The 20,981-nt window shown below is 36.9% G+C and overlaps 1 protein-coding gene across 1 annotated transcript in view; it reads right to left on the bottom strand.

The window, feature by feature from the left end:
* Nucleotides 1-20,981, bottom strand: part of NPHP1 (nephrocystin 1) — a 34,681-nt gene that overhangs the window by 5,568 nt on the left and 8,132 nt on the right. The window contains exons 9-17 of the mRNA XM_014060803.2: nucleotides 20,873-20,957; nucleotides 17,369-17,463; nucleotides 12,974-13,102; nucleotides 11,547-11,621; nucleotides 10,948-11,055; nucleotides 9,902-9,984; nucleotides 4,506-4,582; nucleotides 3,874-3,973; nucleotides 2,537-2,649 (exon numbers count right to left, since the gene is read on the bottom strand). Coding sequence (XP_013916278.2) covers nucleotides 2,537-2,649; nucleotides 3,874-3,973; nucleotides 4,506-4,582; nucleotides 9,902-9,984; nucleotides 10,948-11,055; nucleotides 11,547-11,621; nucleotides 12,974-13,102; nucleotides 17,369-17,463; nucleotides 20,873-20,957 — 865 coding nt within the window. The remainder of the gene's footprint in view (nucleotides 1-2,536; nucleotides 2,650-3,873; nucleotides 3,974-4,505; nucleotides 4,583-9,901; nucleotides 9,985-10,947; nucleotides 11,056-11,546; nucleotides 11,622-12,973; nucleotides 13,103-17,368; nucleotides 17,464-20,872; nucleotides 20,958-20,981) is intronic.

Genomic DNA, 20,981 nt, shown 5'->3' on the forward strand with positions numbered 1-20,981 from the left:
TGCTTAGTTTCCCCATTGACTTTGCTTGTAGGAAGATTACAAATGACAATCATTTGTAGCTCCCTGCAACACTGCAATTATATAATGGACATCCAAGCATCTGCATCGTGATCACATGACCACAAGAGTGCTATGAGAGCTTGAGCTTCAGGGACCAATTTTTTCAGTGCCACCATAACTTTGAACAGTTGCTGAACAAATAGACCTAAGCCAAAGAGTACTTTTATATCACTAAGTGGGCTGCCTAACTCTATTGATCTACAAAATGAATGAATTTCATTTCAATAATCTTATTTGTAGTTCTTGATTAATAGGAAAACTATTATCTTTTAGTGTACGCACCAGTGGTGGGTTGCCAATTTTTTTTACTGCTAGTTCAGGTGCACTCCTGCGTGCGCATGCGCAGAAGCATCAAGGCAGGTGGCAGAGCCTCCCCCTACTGCTACTACCGGTTTGCCCGATCCAAGCTGAACCAGCAGCAACCCACCTCTGGTATGCATTTTTTCAAATAATTCTTAATTTAAAAAATATATCCAAGCATTTGTACTCTATATTTTATTAACACAGTTGTCATGGTTCCAAGTAACACCCCCAACGAAAGAAAACTTATATACTTCTAAAATTACTGATATTAAAAAAGCTGCATAAAACTGAGTATGTTGGGAAATATTATCTAAAAAATTAAAATGGATGGAAATTAGATAGGATTGACCCATAACTGAAGGCACAGTATATACGAGTCACCTGAGAACAAAAAGGAAAAGTCCCCCATTCCTAATATAAAAACAAAACAGAGCAAATATTGACAACTTTTATTAGGCTAAGCAGGTAAATTGAATGAATGGTTTTATTCATAAACTGTAGTCTCTAGATTGCTTGTTCTAGGGCATGGGTGTCAAACTCCACATGTCACGTTGCCATTATGTGAAGTTTCCTGATGTTTTTCCCCTTCATGAAGCTGGAGTGGGCATGGTGTGAGCCTGACGTATCTGGTCCACAGGCCGCCAGTTTGACACCCCTGTTCTAGAGTAACTTTATGCAACTTTAGGTGACATAAAAAAGTGCATTTTGAACTTAGAATCAGAAATTTAACTCTAATCAAAACCAAAAGGCAATAAAATATGGGGTTAAATCTCTACCTATTCATGGATTTAATTAATTTTCCAGAATTAGCTGTCATAGCTTTTCCTCCTTGCAAGGGGTTAATGCATCCCATTCTCCCATTCAGCCCACGGGTGCTAAACCTGATCACCTGATGTATCATACTTTTTCACTTTACGGAGCCAGGGTGGGTGTGGCCTGTACGTGATACAATCAGCCCATGGGCTGCCAGTTTAACACCCCGGAATTAAGCAAAAGCATTGTTCAACTACTGACCCTATGTAAAGAATTGGTGGTAGGTTATAGTTGACTTTATTGCAATATAATCCCAGTTTGTTCACCTAAATAACAGCAACTGGTAAAATAAGAACAATACTGACATATGCAGTATTTCATACTTGTAGTTCTGTGGAAAAAAAAGACGATGAAAGAAAAGAATTGCTATACAATCATAAGAAACTCTCAACCTGCAAAAACAAATCCCTCCCCTGCCAAAATTGGTATATTGCATAATAAATGCTGAATCCATGGGCAAGAAAGACAAGTTATACGGTTTAGATGAAGGGCGGGGATTTTTTTTTGTCTCAGTATTTCTAACACTTACCTTTATAGATACATTTTATTTAAAAAAATCAAGAAAAATAAATTCATTTCATTTTACATTATCATTATCATACCAAAAATGGATTTCAAACAGAAAAAACAGAAAGAAAAGACATTTCCAGAAAGTACACCATAATTACTAGGTGGTCCTCATCCACACTGCAAGATGCATATTTGATCCAGTCACTGACTTGAAATACATGTTTGGTTTCAGCAGACTCAAAATATTCATGTTCTAGAAAAAAATGCGCTCTGGGATGGGAGACTCCAGGGGAAAATGCAACGTCATCCATATCAGCTACAAAGAACAAAGTTGCTAAGAAGACTGAGATGGGATGGAGAGGCCAGCCAGGTATGTTGCACTTGAATTTTAGCAGAGTGGCAAAGCACTGGGCAATCAAGCAGATGAGTTACTGCAAAGGTCATGCAGAGGAAAAAGTGGGACACAACATTCACCCATAAGACACACACCCTCCGGCATTTTTCAAAGGAAACCCAGAACAATTTAAAAGCTCTGGGCTTTAGTTCAGCCAGAGGCCAAGACCCACTTAAAGCAAACCAGTCAAAGCTCCAAGCCACAATCTGTATTATGCATAAAAACCACAGTTTTCAACTAATACAATACATTTTAAATATCTAGCTGAAGTTACAGTCACAACTTTATGTTACAACATTAAAAATAAAGGACCCTAACCAACTGAAAGCAAAAGAAATGTTTTATGAAGCTGCATGAAATATCACCAGGACATTTTTTTAGCTTGCAACTTCAATCCAAGCCCGAGTACTGAAAGTATTTGCTGTATTTTCTGCTCTTCAAAGATGCAACTCTTACCTGCATGTTGCACATTTGGTCTGTCTTTCAGGAGTACGTCACCAAGGATCTGACGATAAAACAATATGAGATGCATATAGCACATGCTGCCAATTAATACTTCTGGTAATAGGCTGGTTTAAAAAAATGAAAAGAAAATGCAACATTCATTTCAAGTGACATTTGGACATATCATAATATAAACATTATTTTTCTGAGCAGATCTGAATTATTGCTATGGCAATAATAGAGTAATTTTGGCATTAAACATAAAAACAACAAATGCAACTTTTAAAAAGCCCTTTTAATTTAGACAATTCCAAAGGAATTCGATTAATCAAGATCTAACTATAATATAATGCTTTTTTCTAGACTACCCTTTGAAAAACATAAGCATTCTGCTCCCAATAAGGTAGGTAACATTAAAATTTCTTTCAAGATGTTTAATTTCTTGTGCCTGAGAAAAGCTATCATCAAATATCATCAGGCTAGTATTGTTTATTAAAAGGAATTAGACTTCCATATTTTATTTTATTTTATTTAACGTATTTAAAGACCACTCATCTCCCTCAGAGCGACGCATGTCATCTAATCTAAGAAGGGCATTTTGTTCTTGTACATATTGGTTTAAAACTGTAAATATGCAAATCTATTTACTAAGGACACTTTTTATTAAAATGTTTTAACTGTTCAATTAAATTGATTAATTAAACACAGTTGCCTTTTCTGCATTATAATAATTTGGCCTAATTTTATCATGGTAGCTTCCTCTATTTTTTTTCTGGTTCACAATTTGAGATACTTCATTCTTTTTCCACTATTATTTGATGGCCCCATTTATTAGGGCTGTACACACTTTGGAAGAAATTTGGAAGAAGTATTTTATACTTAGTCAAAACATAACCCTTTTCTGTTATTCCTTAAAGGAACATGAATAGCTGATACTGCTTTAAGATATCCCCACTCCTAAAAGTTTTACAACTATTAAAACAACAGCACCATTTTTCAGAGTTAGCAGAAGCTAGAGGAAAAAAACAGGCTACTTTAAGAAACAGAGAGTGATACTACACTCATGAATCACTTTTGAATATTTTAATTGTTTAATTTGCCCATTCTAATTGCTTTTGTACATTCAGTAACTTTGAGACAGTTGACATTTGATAACAAAAGACATTGTAGTATTTTATATGTAATAATAGAGACAATTACATTCATTGCAGAGCTTTATTTCAAGTTATGAGACTTTCAACATGATCTGGGGGAAAAACCCAAAACTGATTTTAAAGGTATAAGCATAACATAGGTATCTATTTTTGCACAATAAAAGGTGAGCCACAAAATAACTAGTGCTCACTTACTTCAGTATGTCTTTCGATCTTGTGGTAATAGACCTCAATTTCACTAGAAGTTGTGGCTGTTTCCTCAATGTTATGATATGTTGAAAAACATTGCTGCTGGCTTTAGTAAAAGAAATAATACACTCAAACATACTGACAGAAGAATCCCAATCAATTGGTTTTTTTCACTATTTTCAACAATTTCTCAACCTAGTAACATATTTTATTCTGATTACATTATCTTCAGGCTTGTTTTGTTTTTAAATTATTCCAGTCATGTGTTTCAGCTGCTTCTACTGTCTCTATAGATAGAATACCCTCACAAACACATCATACGGCTATTCTCTTCTTTCAAGAAATAACTTTAAATCACTCTTTTCCTCATGGTTTTTGCTGCTTGACATAACTTTGCATTTTCATCTACTCTTTACAAATGGTTCTATTTATTTCAATAATTTATTTTTTATCACCAATATTTCTTGGCATTAAGCTATGTACAATTGGCAGAGATTTTGCTTCCAATTCCCATTTAATCTATGCTTACTGCCACATATAATGTTTCCAAAGCTAACAATAAAACACAGTAGGATTGCTGATTGTGTAAACTGAGACCTTTCATTTGCTTTTTTATATTATTATAAAATAAATTATACCTCTCCTTGAAATTGATGGGTCCACTTCTACCCTTTTTTCGTATGGAGTCCCACCATTTAAAAATAGCTCATATGTTCTGTAAAACATTTAAATAGAGATTTATAATACAGGGAAATATTAAATAATTCTTCTGTAACTTACATTTCTTCTGAATTAGCGCAGGATTAAAATTACAGGGGAAAATGCTGTTTTTTTTCTTGCACTAGGAAGACTTAATGAATTATGTTGGCATATACTTGAAGATTCCATAAACACAATTACCCTAACCATATCAAAGATTTTTAATTTTTAAAATCTCTTTTATGTAGCCACATAATATTCTCTTCTGGATACGTTGTATCACACACAGAATTAAACAATATCCGCATTGCATCCTTCCTCTGGCAGGCCAGAGCTTCCTTGGGACTATGTGGGAAAAAAGGAGATTCCTAAAATCTAGGTAGTGCTCTCATTTTTAAAACCTGTCACAGTCACATTAAACTCAAAAAGTTGGATTTAAGCCACTTTTTAATTTCCAAAGTAATTTTTACACTGACATTTCCACTTGGCATGCAATACCTGCACAGTTCTCTAAATCATACCCTGAATCACCAGTTGAATTTTGAAAGGTATATCTGATGTCATATATACACCCCAAGTACATTTATGAGTGACATTTAAGGCAAAGCTCTTTTGAACTAAATGTACTTCTGTTTTATAATTCTATTCTAGTCTATTTAGTTATGTGCTATTTGTACAGAAATAATTAATCTTATTATCATTTTTTATAAAACATTCCTGGATTAAAAAAACTGGTTGTGACAAGGGAAACCTGCAGCTTTGATTTTATAAATAGGGTATAAAAGAAGAAAGCTCTTCGTTTATTAGCTTCCTAATTCAGGAAAATTTGTGCTAGGTAATCAATTGACCTCAGTGATGAATTATCTATTTTTATCCTATTTCGTTGTATTTTTTGATAAATATTACAAACTGATTTTTAAGTTTAAAAGCTTTTTAAAAAATATTTATAATAAATTAAACATGGATATATTTAATGTATAAATGCCAATCTAATAATGATGACTGTGAATTATATCAGTTAAAAAAATGCCTGTTGTTATATTAGTGCTCCAAACTTGGTGGTAAATGGCAATGAAATCGATTTCTAGTATTCTATAAAGTCTGTTTCTGGATTTAAGAGGAGCCACAAACTGAAATTTGATTGTTAACTTCACCTTCTACTAGTCACATTCTGCAAGGGGGTAGTCAGAATTTTATGTTTAAGTTGCGAGCAAGTAAAAAAATAAAAAAATGGTCACTTTTATTGCACACACAAAAATGATTTCCCTGGAAATATGGTAGCACTAAATTAAGCCAATTACAAAAAGACATTTCCTTCTCACAAAAAAGCTCTTTACATGCGTAATAACTATTATTCTGGTTTTAGGCTTGTTGTTAATATAATGATACAGTATCCAGAAGCATAAGAAAAATGAAATTATTAAAACTGTCAAATAAAAAAGAGAAAAATATTTCCATATTATAGAAAACCTGTACAGAAAAAAATTCATCAATTATAAATAGCAATAACAATAGCACTTAGATTTGTGTACTTCTCCGTAGTGCTTCTACAAGATTCTCAGAACTGTTTACAGAGATAGTATATTACACCTAATAATCTAGGTCCTCATTTTATTGACCTTGGAAGGATGGAAGGCTGAGTCAACCTTGAGCCAGTCAGGCTCAAACTCCTGGCAGAGTTAGCCTGCAATATTGCACTCTAACCACTGCACCTCCATGGCTCAGTGGTGTATAAAACTATACACCAACACTTATACAGCAGTGCTTTTCTAGGAAGCAAATGATCTGGAGCAAGGAAAATTCATTGATATCATAGGTATTGGGCATTCCGAATCCACAGGCAGAATCCTGGACTTATATTGGGCCAGGACACAGGTGTCAAACTCACAGCGTCACGTTGCCATCATGTGTATTGTGATATTTTTCCCATTCGTGGAGCTGGGGTGGGCATGACCTGCACATGAGCATCTGGTCCGTGGCTGCCAGTTTGACACCCCTGGGCTAGGAATTCAGTTCTTTGTCAAGGAACCAAATGGCAAATATTACTTTTAGACTCTAAATAACCATCTCATTTTCCTAGAAACTATCAATATGGCATACAATAAATGTTATTATATTTATCTGAATACAGTTCTTTCTCCCAGAGAAGCCCATACCAATTAAATATATAAAAATAAAATAATCTAAAATGTTTGATTGTAATATAGGCTTTTTCACACCATGCACTGTAATCAAAATATATAACTTCTATTGTGTGCTACCTGGAAGCAAGATCATAGAGCACAGAATTTCCTTTCCCAGCAATGGGAAACCTAATCCCTGTTGTATAGGAATGAACGTCTAAAGTGAAGAATGTAATAAAAATTGTTTACAGACTTCAAGGCAGACCTCCCTTATTAGAACAATTAATAAGACAGATTGTTCCTGTATATCAAAAAACATTGCTTAACACAAAGGAAAGTTTTATTTATGACTGCAGCCAATAATATTAAAAATTAGGTATAAAACAATAATACAGGAAACTCTAAAAATAAGGAAATTATTATTTATTTCCGTTGGCATGTTCTCAAACTGTATTATTTTAACATATTTCAAGCAAGATTAACAAGATTAACACTCTTAGAAACAATTAAAGGCTGCATGCCTATCACATGACATTATTAAAACGAGACCATGCAACACATGTTTACCACAAGCCTTAGAAAGAATGTATTTTGCTGCAATAACCAAGCCTAGCTCAGAGATCTCTGGTATGACAATTTCCCTGGACTGAGTTCATGGAATGCAGAAACCATCATCATATTTGGGTGGGAAAAGGAAATAATGACAAATTAGTCAGTTTTGGGGTGTGTGCATGTCTGCTTTAATTATACTGCATGTAAAAGAATACTAAATCAATTTGAGTGAAGCTCGTTCAATGGGCTTGTCAGAAGAAAACAGGATTGCGTTTTGATGTATCAGTCATCTTCATACCTTGACAGAGGAAAACTGTATATATAAAACATCATTGAGTGAGTGACAAAGAAGAGCAAATAGAACTTGGTTAAGAGTTCAGTGGAAAAGGTCAAAGAAGAAGATGGAGATGGAGGGAACTGGTCTCAAGCTGCAGAGGGATATGAACAAGGGCAATACTACCAAGAAACTACACAGGAAACAGAAAAGGTAAAGTGTCTGGGGGGGGGAGAGGGAATGGAGGGATATAATACAAAACACCAAACTGCCAAGTAGAACTTTTCTGCGGACCTTCAGAACAGAAGTCAGAGGCCCTCCAGTTGCTGATGGTTCTAGAACTCTGAACAGCAGCTGCTATAAGCAACAATGTCTAAAGAAAATTACTGAGTAAGCTCTGCCAGAAATGGATTCCTGTTCTACACTGAACAAGAGGAAGTGACAGATGGCAACACAATGGATTGAATCACTTATCTGTTGTCCTGATTTCATATCAAGACAGAGTGCACTAGAGTCATGCCAACAAAAAATCTGAATGATGTCTTTCTAGATTATAGATGTTTCAACCAGGAGACACACAGTAATAATGGGAAACTTCAACTATCTAGTATAAAAAAGTACAGAAATAGCCCTGAAGAGTATCAATAGCAATTATAAGGAAACATGAACTTAGATCTGGAAAACAGGAAAATATAAGAAAGAAACTCAAAATTACTCAACTTTACTTTTCTTTGGTATATGAGGGGGGAAATAGAAATGCTGTCAGGTTTGAAGAATCTTTTATTATAACTCATACAAATAGAATTCTATTATTTCTTGTGGCAAATGTTTCCTGACTTGATCTATCATAACTACATATTTGCTGAAAAATTACCTCAACCAAAATTCCTCTATCATCTTGTTAACTTTATTTCCCAAAAGGCTGAAACAGAAATAAGGAAACTGGCTGTCCTAGATCTGTTCTCAATCTACAGTGATCAGCTGGCTAAGAAATAAAAGCAATGGGGACAGCAGGGGTAGCAGTCTGCAAGACAGAAGAAAGGCAGAGATGGGGGAGGGGGAAAGATACACAGGTAGGGTGAGTTGAAGTACACACTGCAGTCATAAATGTGGATAGACTGCCAAGCACCCAAATTTTAATCATATGAACATGGAGCAAAACAGCAGCCATTACTTCCCATCATAATAACTGGCTATACCTGTGATTTTTTCAACACTATAATAATATTGAATGATCACTGAACAAACAGTTATTAAACAAAGATTATCTGTACCTCTAATTGAAAGTTCTGTTTAACTTCTACTAACCTTTTTCCTTATCCTGTCCCTTTTAGTCAGGTTCAAACCTTAGCACACTTTCAAAAATCAATCTGTTTTCTTCAACAAGAAATATATAAAGGTTAAGATTTCCCCGCGCACATACAGTGGAGCAAAAAAGTATTTAGTCAGCCACCAATTGTGCAAGTTCTCCCATTTAAAAAGATGAGAGAGGCTTGAAATTGACATCATAGGTAGACCTCAACTGATTGTCTGGATTTGTTTTCTCATTTTGTCTCTCATAGTTGAGGTGCTCATCTCTGTTTTCTCCTCCTCTTCAAAGCCGAAGAGCCAGCATTGTCGAAGGCGTCTCCGTGGTCATGTGACCAGCATGACTAAAAGCCAAACAATGTTACCTTCCTACCAAAGGTGGTCCCTATTTTTCTACTTGTATTTTTTACGTCCTTTCGAACTGCTAGGTTGGCAGAAACTGGGACAAGTAACAGATCACTCCATTACCCGGTGCTGGGGATTCGAACCGCTGAACTGCCGACCTTCTGATTGACAAGCTCAGTGTCTTAGCCACTGAGTTACTGCATTCCATAAGAAATATATAGTGTAAATCTAATTTCAAGTAAACAATCCATCCAATATGAAGTGGGTATACAGTTTTCAAGCCTGTCATAATGTCTATAGCTTCATGGCCACAAATCTTCAAATCAATATGTACTTTGTACACCAAAGGTTTTTTTCTGCTCATAAATTGCATTTGTTGCATTGATCTCTGTAAAGGAAAAATGCATATCTGCAAATACTTCAGAGTCTAATAGCAGGAAACAATTGAGGATTTTGCTCATTCTTGGGCAAAAGTCTCCTCATATATAATATTAATTAGGAGATTCCCAGGGCACCTAAATAAAGTACAATTTAGTTCCTCCGACTAATAAACATGTACTTGTAACATTTGCAATTCTGAATACTGGAATTTCTGGGTTAACTGATGTGAATTTTTTCCACATCTGGCACATCTGGTACAGGACTACAAAAAGAAAATCCAACAACATTTATCAATTGAACTGTCTTATTATTATGGCTCCACCTTTTTCCACTCATCACAAAGAAAACTTACTTGGAAGGAATTGGAAATCCACTTGAATCAAAAAGTTTTAGAAATGCCCAGCCACAGCTTAATTCTCCTCTCTCACCTGTTGACTAGAAGAGAATGAGAATGAAGTTAGGTTATATCTGCAACACTTGCCCTATATTTATTTGTTGATGGCTACAACCCCAACCCCATTTAGCAGCCTTAAAGTGTTCCCAGATTACTTCACTAAAAGTAGCAATGCAATTTCCTGATCTTTTTGCCCAAAAAGATATAAAATATGCCCATCCTGAATATTAGATTCACAATCTCCCTAAAGAAAGTTTGTATAAATCAATGATAGGCATCATACATATCAGTGCCAGCTTGTTATTCAATACATTAACCATGCAAAAAATCATGACCAAAGAGAAAAACTACTCAGGAGACTACTGGCTATTACTGTTAAGAAGGTAATCAAGCCTACATATTCAGACAAACTATTCATTCATCACACTGTGCCACAAAGTAGTTTGTTTGGTTTTAGCATAGTGAGTTTTGTGAAGCGAACAAGTACGGAATGTAGACTGTGATGCTTAACACAAACCTATTTGTAACCTCACTGAAATCCCAAATGACTAGTCATTCTAGAAATAACGAAGTATCAGGTAGAGGGAGTTTCACAAAACATTATAAACAGTATTTGATATTTCATGACCAACAAGAACAAAAGAGGTAATGAGGTTATCTTAATGATCATTATCATCACTTAATTTTTGTTTACATAGCTAGACTTTTTTATTCTTTTTTGTATCATTTTTATTTATTTTTCTAAAAGCACTAAAGTCTAAGATGTTTAATATAAAGACAAAGGCACATAAGAAACAAACTGGTTGACCATTCCATGAAAAGCATGACAAAGAACATATTAAAATGTACCTGCTCCAAAAGAAGTGGGTTTTTAAAAATACTGAAATCTATTCTTGTTTCATTCCTATGGATTATCATGCCAACTCTTGCTAATCCTTTTGCTTCTCCACCCAACATAGTCTCCTAATACAGTTTCATACACTGAGTCATCTCCATAGACTTACATTGTGGTAAGTGATTCCAAGTTCAAACAATAGTCCAATGTCTGGAGATGGATTATTGGATCTAATGAAACAATCACCATCAAGAATACATGGTAAAATGCCACTGACCTACAAACAAACAAAACAAAATGATCTTTTAAATATTTTAAAAGTTCTGTATAAATTGTCTTGTAAACATTTCAAGAAGTTAATGGTCAAATTAAATCCTGGCTATAATTATTTTTTGACATATTGTAATTGTAGGTATTAGTGCTAATTGCCCAGCTCGGAGATGGGCTTTCAGCAGCCCATCCTCAAATGTCTATTTTGTAGCTCCTCTGAGCCCTTCAGAATTGTACTACATTATAATTAGTCTATATTATAATGTTTAGGCTCAGTCATCTTGAATATTGAAATAAAGTTCTGATTTTTTTATGATTTAGTTTTCCATCTTCTGAATCAGAAATAAAACATAACTGGTATTTTTATAAAGATTCATAAGGGATTATCATCACAGAGTAATATGAACATTTATAAAATACAGACTACAATACTACCACTCTTGCTTACTCCTCTGGATATACTTTATCACATCTATCTATAGTATACTGTATACTTACCCTTGGAGAAAAGGTCCATGTTTTGGGGTTTTTGGGTTGCCATGTAGCTCTTACTGTATGAATGTTGCTCAAAATCTAGAATAAGATAAAGCAAGGGGAAGAACCACTAAATTAATAGTGCATCTAAAACAATGTAGTTATAAGGGGAATATAACATAAAATCAAGATAAAAACTGATGGCAAAGAGATATAGCTGTCCCTTATTTAAAGTTATTAGAAAAATTTAAAGTAGACCACTGTTTATGATTTTGAACATTGTAAGAATGAATTTGAATATTTCAATTGTATTCAAATAATGAACATGTTATTTCTAAAATGTTTAAACTTTCATTGAAATTTGAAACAGAAGAACAAGTGAAAAATATACAATAAACATTTTAGTTAAATGGATCAATAGAAATGTATATGATAAAAAGGACTAAAATGTACATTATGTTACAATTTTAGAGAGAAAATGATGTACCTTGGTATATGTCAACGGAGAAACTGTTTACAATTTATAAAGGCCAAATTTATATTGGAAATGTGAAAAAGAAAGGACGCCATGTTTATGTTTGGTGGATGTATAAGAGCCAGAAAATTTTGGATTCATACACTAATTCAAAGGATTTTAAAGATTAATGTACAACTGAAATCAAGGTTTTAATTTGGGATTGATAAACAAACAATTGAAAAGAAGTATGGAACTATGTTTTTCTGTTTGATAAAAGCAACAACATATTGTATGCATGATGGAGGAAAAAACTCGGCATTACCCATAAAGGAGAAATAGTTGGTGAAGATAATGGAACTTGCCAAGATGGCTAAATTGAATTATTTGATCAGAGAAAAGACAACGTCTGTGTTTATTACTGACTAGAAACCCCTTACCAACTTTTTACATAAAACAGAAAAAAATGAATTTATGATTATAGTTTCGATGATTAGCCAGGATAGATAATAGAAAGAAGAGAGTTATGGTATAATCATAGAGTAAGAAGTAAATTTATATTTGTATTTATAATTGATGTAAAGAAGTTTGGAAAATACTTAGGATATCCTTTTTATTTCCTATTACTTTTTTACACTGTTAGCTTGCTCTTTTATTTCTTTTTCTTACTTTATATAGTTTTTAATCTTCCTTTTTAAAAATCTGTATTAAAAATAAAAATAATGAGGTGATAGTAAAGAAATCACTCCAATTATTTTCAGTATTGGTTTAGAGTATCAGCTTTCATTATCAGTTCAGTGAATTAGGAGAATGATAATGTGGTAAAAGATCCTTTCAATGATTTTTATAGTCAGGTGAATCTCTTGATGGATATTTAACTATATAAAGAGTGTCAAATCAGTCACTCAAAACTCTAATAGAAAGATTTAAAACTACTCAATGTAACATTCTAACAGTAACATTTACGGGGAAAAACTGGTAAACATGTTGAACCTACTTGGTTGCCATCAAAAAGGCAAAGTCGGATATGTCTACTGAGGACCTGTATACTAACGCTAGGAAAAGGAATGCTTTTGCAGTTCCATAAAGTCATAACTAGTGATATCCGAGTTGGCCTTGGCTGAATCTGAAACAGATAAAATAGAAACAAACATTTAAAATAATTGAAAAAATAAAAGTGTTGAGTAATTGTATTATTGTGTTTAAAAGATATACATATAATCTTATAGAATATTCTTATATAGCCACTCCTTGTTTACCAATTCTATTAATGCTAATAAATATAATAGTAATTAATGGTAATAAAATTTCATTTTCTGTCTAGTATGCCCATTTATGACCAAATTTCATGCACCTGACAACAGAAACATTCCATATTTAACTGATTAAGATGTGGTCAGTTATAGGCAGCAGTGACAGTCAACTGGAGAGTTGTAATTAGCTAATTAACATCACAGAGCTGAGCCTGTTAACTTGCAGTTAACACTTAGGAAACTGCAGCTGTTGGATGGCTATCCAACATCTTTAAAACTTCCAGTGTTGGGGCATTCACAACTTCTGGAGGCAAGCTGTTCCACTGACTAATTGTTCTAACTGTCAGGAAATTCTCCTCAGTTCTAAGTTGCTTCTCTCCTTGATTAGTTTCCACCCATTGCTTCTTGTTCTACCCTCAGGTGCCTTGGAGAATAGTTTGTCTCCCTCTTCTTTGTGGCAACCCCTGAGATATTGGAACACTGCTATCAAGTCTCCCCTAGTGCTTCTTTTCGTTAAACTAGACATACCCAGTTCCTGCAACCATTTTTCATATGTTCTAGTCTCCAGTCCCCTAATCATCTTTGTTGCTCTTCTCTGCACTCTTTTTTATTGAATTAAGGAGGTCAGCCTTCTCTCTGTTGCCAATCATCGTCTTACCATCTTTTCCAACCAGCAGACTGACCATTTCCTTGATTTTCTCCTTGTTTTGCTACTTACTTACTTCAATTTCTTTTCTTTTTTTAATAATTATTTTATTTTTTATTTAAAACAAACACAACATCCTTCTTTACATGCTGTAGAAAGTGTATCAGTTGGTTACAAAAAGACTTTCATGCATCTCTTCCACAGTCAACAAACATAATTCATATTAACTCAAGCATTTTAACTCAAATGTTTATACATGTCACCATCATCATATCTCCATTTTCATTTGACTATAGTTGTTTAAGCATCCATCATAAAATATACCAAAATTTAATACATAACCACATACTGGCCTTTCAATTATTATTTCTAAAATCCTCCACTAACACTAAATCCTTATGTCCTATTCTAGCTAAACATCCATAATATTTAATAACAAAGTTTTCTAATTCTCCTTTCCAAATCACTGTTTAAGGTTTACATCCAGTTTCCTTATGTTATACCCATATCTATATATGTATATATGTTGTTATTGTTATACCTCCTTTATTTGACTATATTCTGTATCATAACATTTTCCCCCTAATAATCAAACTTTAACTGTATCTAATTTATTTCTTTTTTTATTATTAACCTTTATATATAATCCAAAGGGATTTCTAATCTTCCTTGCATGGCTACCATTCAATATTCATATCCAATTATACTCATCTTAACACTACACATTGTATACATTAGTAACATTATCAGTTATTTATTTAAACTATATCTATTGTCAATAAATTTCATCAAGTTTAACTAGTTTTAAATTCTTTAAATTATAATTATATTATAATTCTTCCCTCTATCAACCTGTATCTTTCCAATAGCAAAACAGTCTCATATCTTCTGCCATTTGTGGTGCCAGTCCTCTAATCATCTCCTTGATCAATTTTGTATGGACTCCTCTTAGCAACTCCTTGCTTGTAAGATCTCTCGTGTAATCTTGATGCCCTTCTTCTGTTTCCTTAGTCAGCTTATCTTTGATTGTCAGTAGTGTTATCAATGCTGTTGCTAATCAAAATTTTCTCTTTAAATCCAGATTCTTTGGTTTTTTCTTCTTCCGTATCTTGTCCTCTGGGATAGATTTCCCCTCCATTTAATTCCTCTTTCAGTATTCCACTCTTTCAATTTACAGAAACAAAGCAATCACCATAAATATCAGCAAATTTAATTTCTTTATATTCATTTTGCACTTCAATTTTTTGAGTTTTAACCACCACGTTTTGCATTTGATAAACATCCTCAACTTCATCATCATATTTTGCTGTTATATGCTCTAAGTCTTCCAGCTTCTTCTCTATCCTCTCATATGTATTTGATAATTTCTGTATTTCTGAACATATCTTTTGTAAGCTTAAGATTTCTGTTTGCTTTTGAAATTGTGCCATTCTCTCCAGCTAACAAACACAGCTGCTCTAGCTTGGAAGGTTAATAAAATTAAACATAGACACAAAAACGCTTTGTTTTCACTTTTCTCTGGTTAAAGATATACTTCAAAGGGACATCTGTATACTTCCCTTCTTATCACTCTCTATAACCAAGCGGTGAGACCTTGTAGTGCCAAGGCAAAACAATCAGTGAAGAAAAAAAAATGTTCCATTTCCAATACACAAACTCCAATACACAAACTTTCCAGCCTCCGAGTAGCAGTGTTATTGTTGCAAATTTCCTTATTTCTTTTTGTATCTTTTTTGTATTTCAAGTTTAAAAAAGAGTCCAATTTTTAAATGGGTTAGGAAAGAGGAATGGAATGGAAGAGAAAAATTTTAGACCATAGGTTACAGAGAATAATAAAAGAAAAAATAGAAGAAGAAAATTTAATCCATTCGTTTTAAAAGGCTTGCATAAATTCCATCCATGAAGATAGCATTTAAAAAGTAAGATAACCATTGTCTAAAACCATTCCAAATTCCGCCGCTTGATTCTTCTGCTCTCCAATTTAAATTAAATTTTTAAAACCATAAAAGTTCCTCACCAGTTGGAAACACTTTCTCTTTCTGTATCTTTCCATTTTGGAGCCGCCCAGACTTCATCAGCCTTGGCTGGATTTTTTGTTGCCAGCTTGAAGAACTTCTCTTGCATCAATCAGGGACTTTGTGATGTCCCTGAGGTCAGCAAGACGTATTCTTCCTGTTCACCGTCTCTTTGGGACGGTTTAGGTCCGATTGGACCACCCAGCGCCAAAAGTACCGGCTGTAGTCTCAGAGCATCGAGACCACACGTCCGTATCGTAGCGACGTTGGCTACTCCTCCCTTACTTCAATTTCTATAACTGCCCACCTCAGTAAATGACTCTGGACAGCTTACAAATGCAAAGTTTACATACCAAAGAATCAATTTTGTTATTTTTTCACTCACTTCAACTATTCTTAGTCTTTCTGACCCCATCCTTAGATTCAAATTATTTCTGACCCCATCTTTAGATTCAAATTATTTCTTGATATTTTTTTGTTACATGTGCTTTTTATTTTTTAAACTCATTCTCTGTGTTTATCAGAGAGCTCTTTATGCAAGCAGATTGGTTCATCAGCTACCTTCCATGTTTCTTTCTATCTAGCATTATTTGTATTTCGGCCTTCATTATCTCATTTCAACACTTCCTGGTTTCCTTCAGGATTTTCATGCATGGAACCCTTCATATTTATTCTCTTACTGGAAATTAGCTTTTCTGAAATCTACCTTCTAACCTGACTACCTTCAGTTCTCCCTGTCTACGGTATGATTAATTGTAAGATTACATGGTCACTTTCTCCCAACTTCCTATAACTTCCTCAAACTTTTCATTCATATTAATAAGTATTAAATCCAATATAACTAATTCCTTAGTTTCTTTTTCCACCCTTTGTATGGTAAAGTCATCTGAAAGAATCTACTGAATTTCCTATTTGCCACAGAATTGGATTTCCAATTGAACTTAGGTAATTGAAACACATTACCACAGTTGTATGTTTCATAGATGTATTATGGCCATCTGATCTGTGATGATTTCATCTATATCTTTGGCTAATTGACACACAACAGTGTCAATGTTTCTTTTTCCTTAATATTCACCAAGACATTTATGGCAGGGTTTTCATTCTTGTTGTCACAAATTTCCCTACAGATATAGTTATTTTTATTTATGCCATCACCCCTCCCCCTTTTCTTGGGTCTGATTTTTTTAAACAAATTATATCCTTCCAATACTACATTCAAATTATGAGTTCCATTCCACTAGATTTCCAAAATATCAACATCATATTTCCCTTGTACTAGAACTCCCTTTTTATTCTCACTCCCTGTACATCTATGTAAAAGCATCTTGAATCCTTTAGCCTTGAAGCTTTACAATTTTATTATATACTTCATGACATTCTTCCCAGGCTTTTGCACCGTTACACCCAATTTCTTCATCATCTGTTATCCTGAAGACACTAGCCTTTATGTGTCTTTTTTAAGAACAAGTACTTACACTGCCTTTTTCAGGGTTCCATATCAGATCTTGAAAAGAAAGATTGGAAGGTGTAAGCACGGGTTGAAGGAATGAAGATGCCTGAAACTGATTTCCTAGAAAAAAATAGATGTACACATTTATGTACATCCTTCACCTTTTAAGCTTACTGGGTACATACCGTATATACTCGAGTATAAGCCGACCCGAATATAAGCCGAGGCACCTAATTTTACCCCAAAAAGCTGGAAAAGTTATTGACTCGAGTATAAGCCTAGGGTGGGAAATGCAGCAGCTACCGGTAAATTTCAAAAATAAAAATAGATACCAATAATGTTTTTGAATATTTATTTCCTCCCCTGGAGTGGGGAGGAATTGGGGATTTCATAGTATCCTTCCCCTGGAGTGGGGAGGAATTGGGGATTTTGCAGTATCCTACCCCTGGAGTGGGGAGGGAATGTGGCTTTCATAGTATCCTTCCCCTGGAGTGGGGAGGAATTGGGGATTTTGCAGTATCCTACCCCTGTAGTGGGGAGGGAATGTGGCTTTCATAGTATCCTATCCCTGGAGTGGGGAGGATTTGGGGGATTTCATAGTATCCTTCCCTTGGAGTGGGGAGGATTTGGGGGATTTCATAGTATCCTACCCCTGTAGTGGGGAGGGAATGTGGATTTCATAGTATCCTACCGCTGGAGTGGGGAGGATTTGGGGGATTTCATAGTATCCTACCCCTGTAGTGGGGAGGGAATGTGGATTTCATAGTATCCTACCCCTGGAGTGGGGAGGATTTGGGGGATTTCATAGTATCCTTCCCCTGGAGTGGGGAGGATTTGGGGGATTTCATAGTATCCTACCCCTGGAGTGGGGAGGATTTGGGGGATTTCATAGTATCTTACCCCTGGAGTGGGGAGGATTTGGGGGATTTCATAGTATCCTTCCCCTGGAGTGGGGAGGATTTGGGGGATTTCATAGTATCCTTCCCCTGGAGTGGGGAGGATTTGGGGGATTTCATAGTATCCTACCCCTGTAGTGGGGAGGGAATGTGGATTTCATAGTATCCTACCCCTGGAGTGGGGAGGATTTGGGGGATTTCATAGTATCCTTCCCCTGGAGTGGGGAGGATTTGGGGGATTTCATAGTATCCTTCCCCTGGAGTGGGGAGGATTTGGGGGATTTCATAGTATCCTACCCCTGTAGTGGGGAGGGAATGTGGATTTCATAGTATCCTACCCCTGGAGTGGGGAGGATTTGGGGGATTTCATAGTATCCTTCCCCTGGAGTGGGGAGGATTTGGGGGATTTCATAGTATCCTACCCCTGGAGTGGGGAGGATTTGGGGGATTTCATAGTATCTTACCCCTGGAGTGGGGAGGATTTGGGGGATTTCATAGTATCCTTCCCCTGGAGTGGGGAGGATTTGGGGGATTTCATAGTATCCTTCCCCTGGAGTGGGGAGGATTTGGGGGATTTCATAGTATCCTACCCCTGTAGTGGGGAGGGAATGTGGATTTCATAGTATCCTACCCCTGGAGTGGGGAGGATTTGGGGGATTTCATAGTATCCTACCCCTGGAGTGGGGAGGATTTGGGGGATTTCATAGTATCCTTCCCCTGGTGTGGGGAGGATTTGGGGGATTTCATAGTATCCTTCCCCTGGAGTGGGGAGGATTTGGGGGATTTCATAGTATCCTACCCCTGGAGTGGGGAGGATTTGGGGGATTTCATAGTATCCTACCCCTGGAGTGGGGAGGATTTGGGGGATTTCATAGTATCCTACCCCTGGAGTGGGGAGGATTTGGGGGATTTCATAGTATCCTACCCCTGGAGTGGGGAGGATTTGGGGGATTTCATAGTATCCTACCCCTGGAGTGGGGAGGATTTGGGGGATTTCATAGTATCCTACCCCTGGAGTGGGGAGGATTTGGGGGATTTCATAGTATCCTACCCCTGGAGTGGGGAGGATTTGGGGGATTTCATAGTATACTAAGTCAGAAATAACATTGCTGCGTAGCCAGGAGTGTGTCTCAGTCACTTAAACCTCATACATAAATCATTGTACGAGGCGCTCGATGGCGCCTCTTACCTGCCGCGGGTCCCACCAGGACCGGCCAGAGGCACAGCAAGCTCCGGAACCAGAGCGGGAGCCTCCGCCGCATGGCTCAGCTCCGCCAGGGACGCATCCGGCAAGGGGAAAGCGGGGTCCCCTCTCGCGCAGCGGGTGGAGGGCGCGGGGCGGCGGCAGGGCTGGGCTGCCTCCGGGTCCTGCCTCCCGGAGCCCTGGGGCGGCCGCGGGAGTCCGTGGGCGGCGGGGCTCGCTCGGCTTCCAGCAAGGAGGAGAAGGGGGGCTTCCCGGAGCCGCGCGCTCGGCAAGCTCGCCGCTCAACTCAGCGCCAGCGCTCCTTCATCTCCGAGCGCCCAGCGGAAGGGCCAAGCCGCTCGCCTCGGAGCCACTGGAGCTGGGATGCCGCCTCCGCCGCGGAATTTGCTCCAACTCAGCCGCTCCAGCCCATTGTCAGCCGGCTGGCGCTGAGTTGAGCGGCGAGCTTGCCGAGCGCGCGGCTCCGGGAAGCCCCCCTTCTCCTCCTTGCTGGAGCTGGGACGCCGCCTCCGCCGCGGAATTTGCTCCAACTCAGCCGCTCCAGCCCATTGTCAGCCGGCTGGTCCCTGCCTTCCCTCCCCTCCTCTCTCTAGCTTAAAGAGACACCGACTTGCCTCGGCACGGGGAGGAGTTGGCGCCAGCCCGGGGAGGGGGCTGCGAGCGGGCGGGCGGGGGACGGGAGGTAAAAGGCTGGATGGGTTTGGTTGCCAAACCGAGGCGGCTCGCTCGGGGCTCTTCCCTCTCTCCCCACGGGTGGGCAGCGGCCGGAGTTCCCACAAATGCCGCTCCCCGCATTTTTCTGGACGGGGTCTCGCAGGAAGGAATCCCCTCCTCCTCCAACAGGCAACAGCACTGCCGGATCCAGTTGTAGACTCGAGTATAAGCCGAGCCGGCTTTTTTCAGCCCAAAAAGTGGGCTGAAAAACTCGGGTTATACTCGAGTATATACGGTAGTCTTTGATAGTTAGAATTTCCAAATCTGAAGCTATACTTTTTTAAATTTCTGAACTAAACAAACATGGCTTGAATCACGGATAATACGTAGCTTTTTTTATCAATGAAGCTGAGGTCTGGAACCAAATTATGAGTGGACTATCTCAATTACTTAACACATTTAGGTAAATGGCATATATTTTCAAATGTTTTTGTTTCATTCATAGTTTATATTGTAAAATATACACTTTAAAAAAACTTTATTTTTATAGCCAGGTAGCATTTAAAATTATGTAATAGTCTGTACCACTATTGCTCTCCAAAATCTAAAAGAAATAATAAATCAATTCAATAGCATTAAAATCAACTATTTGTGATGCCATTTTGTAATGTCACCATATTATACCATATTTAATGTTGTTCTATCAAGCTTCAGTTGTCCTTAGAAGCATCACATCTGATTTAGATTTAGTGGAATAATTTTGTAGAAAATCTACCTTCATCCAAGAGCTGTGCAAGTGTCGAAGGTCGAAATCCAGCTGGCACTGCTCCCATAGTTGTCAGGGCATCTAAGACATTATTCTGTTCATTTAGACAGAGATATTT

Source organism: Thamnophis sirtalis, unplaced genomic scaffold (assembly GCF_051295495.1).
Source record: "Thamnophis sirtalis isolate CommonGarterSnake01/CBP01778 unplaced genomic scaffold, rThaSir2_p1.2 scaffold_6, whole genome shotgun sequence".
NCBI classification, from domain to species: Eukaryota; Metazoa; Chordata; class Lepidosauria; order Squamata; family Natricidae; genus Thamnophis; species Thamnophis sirtalis.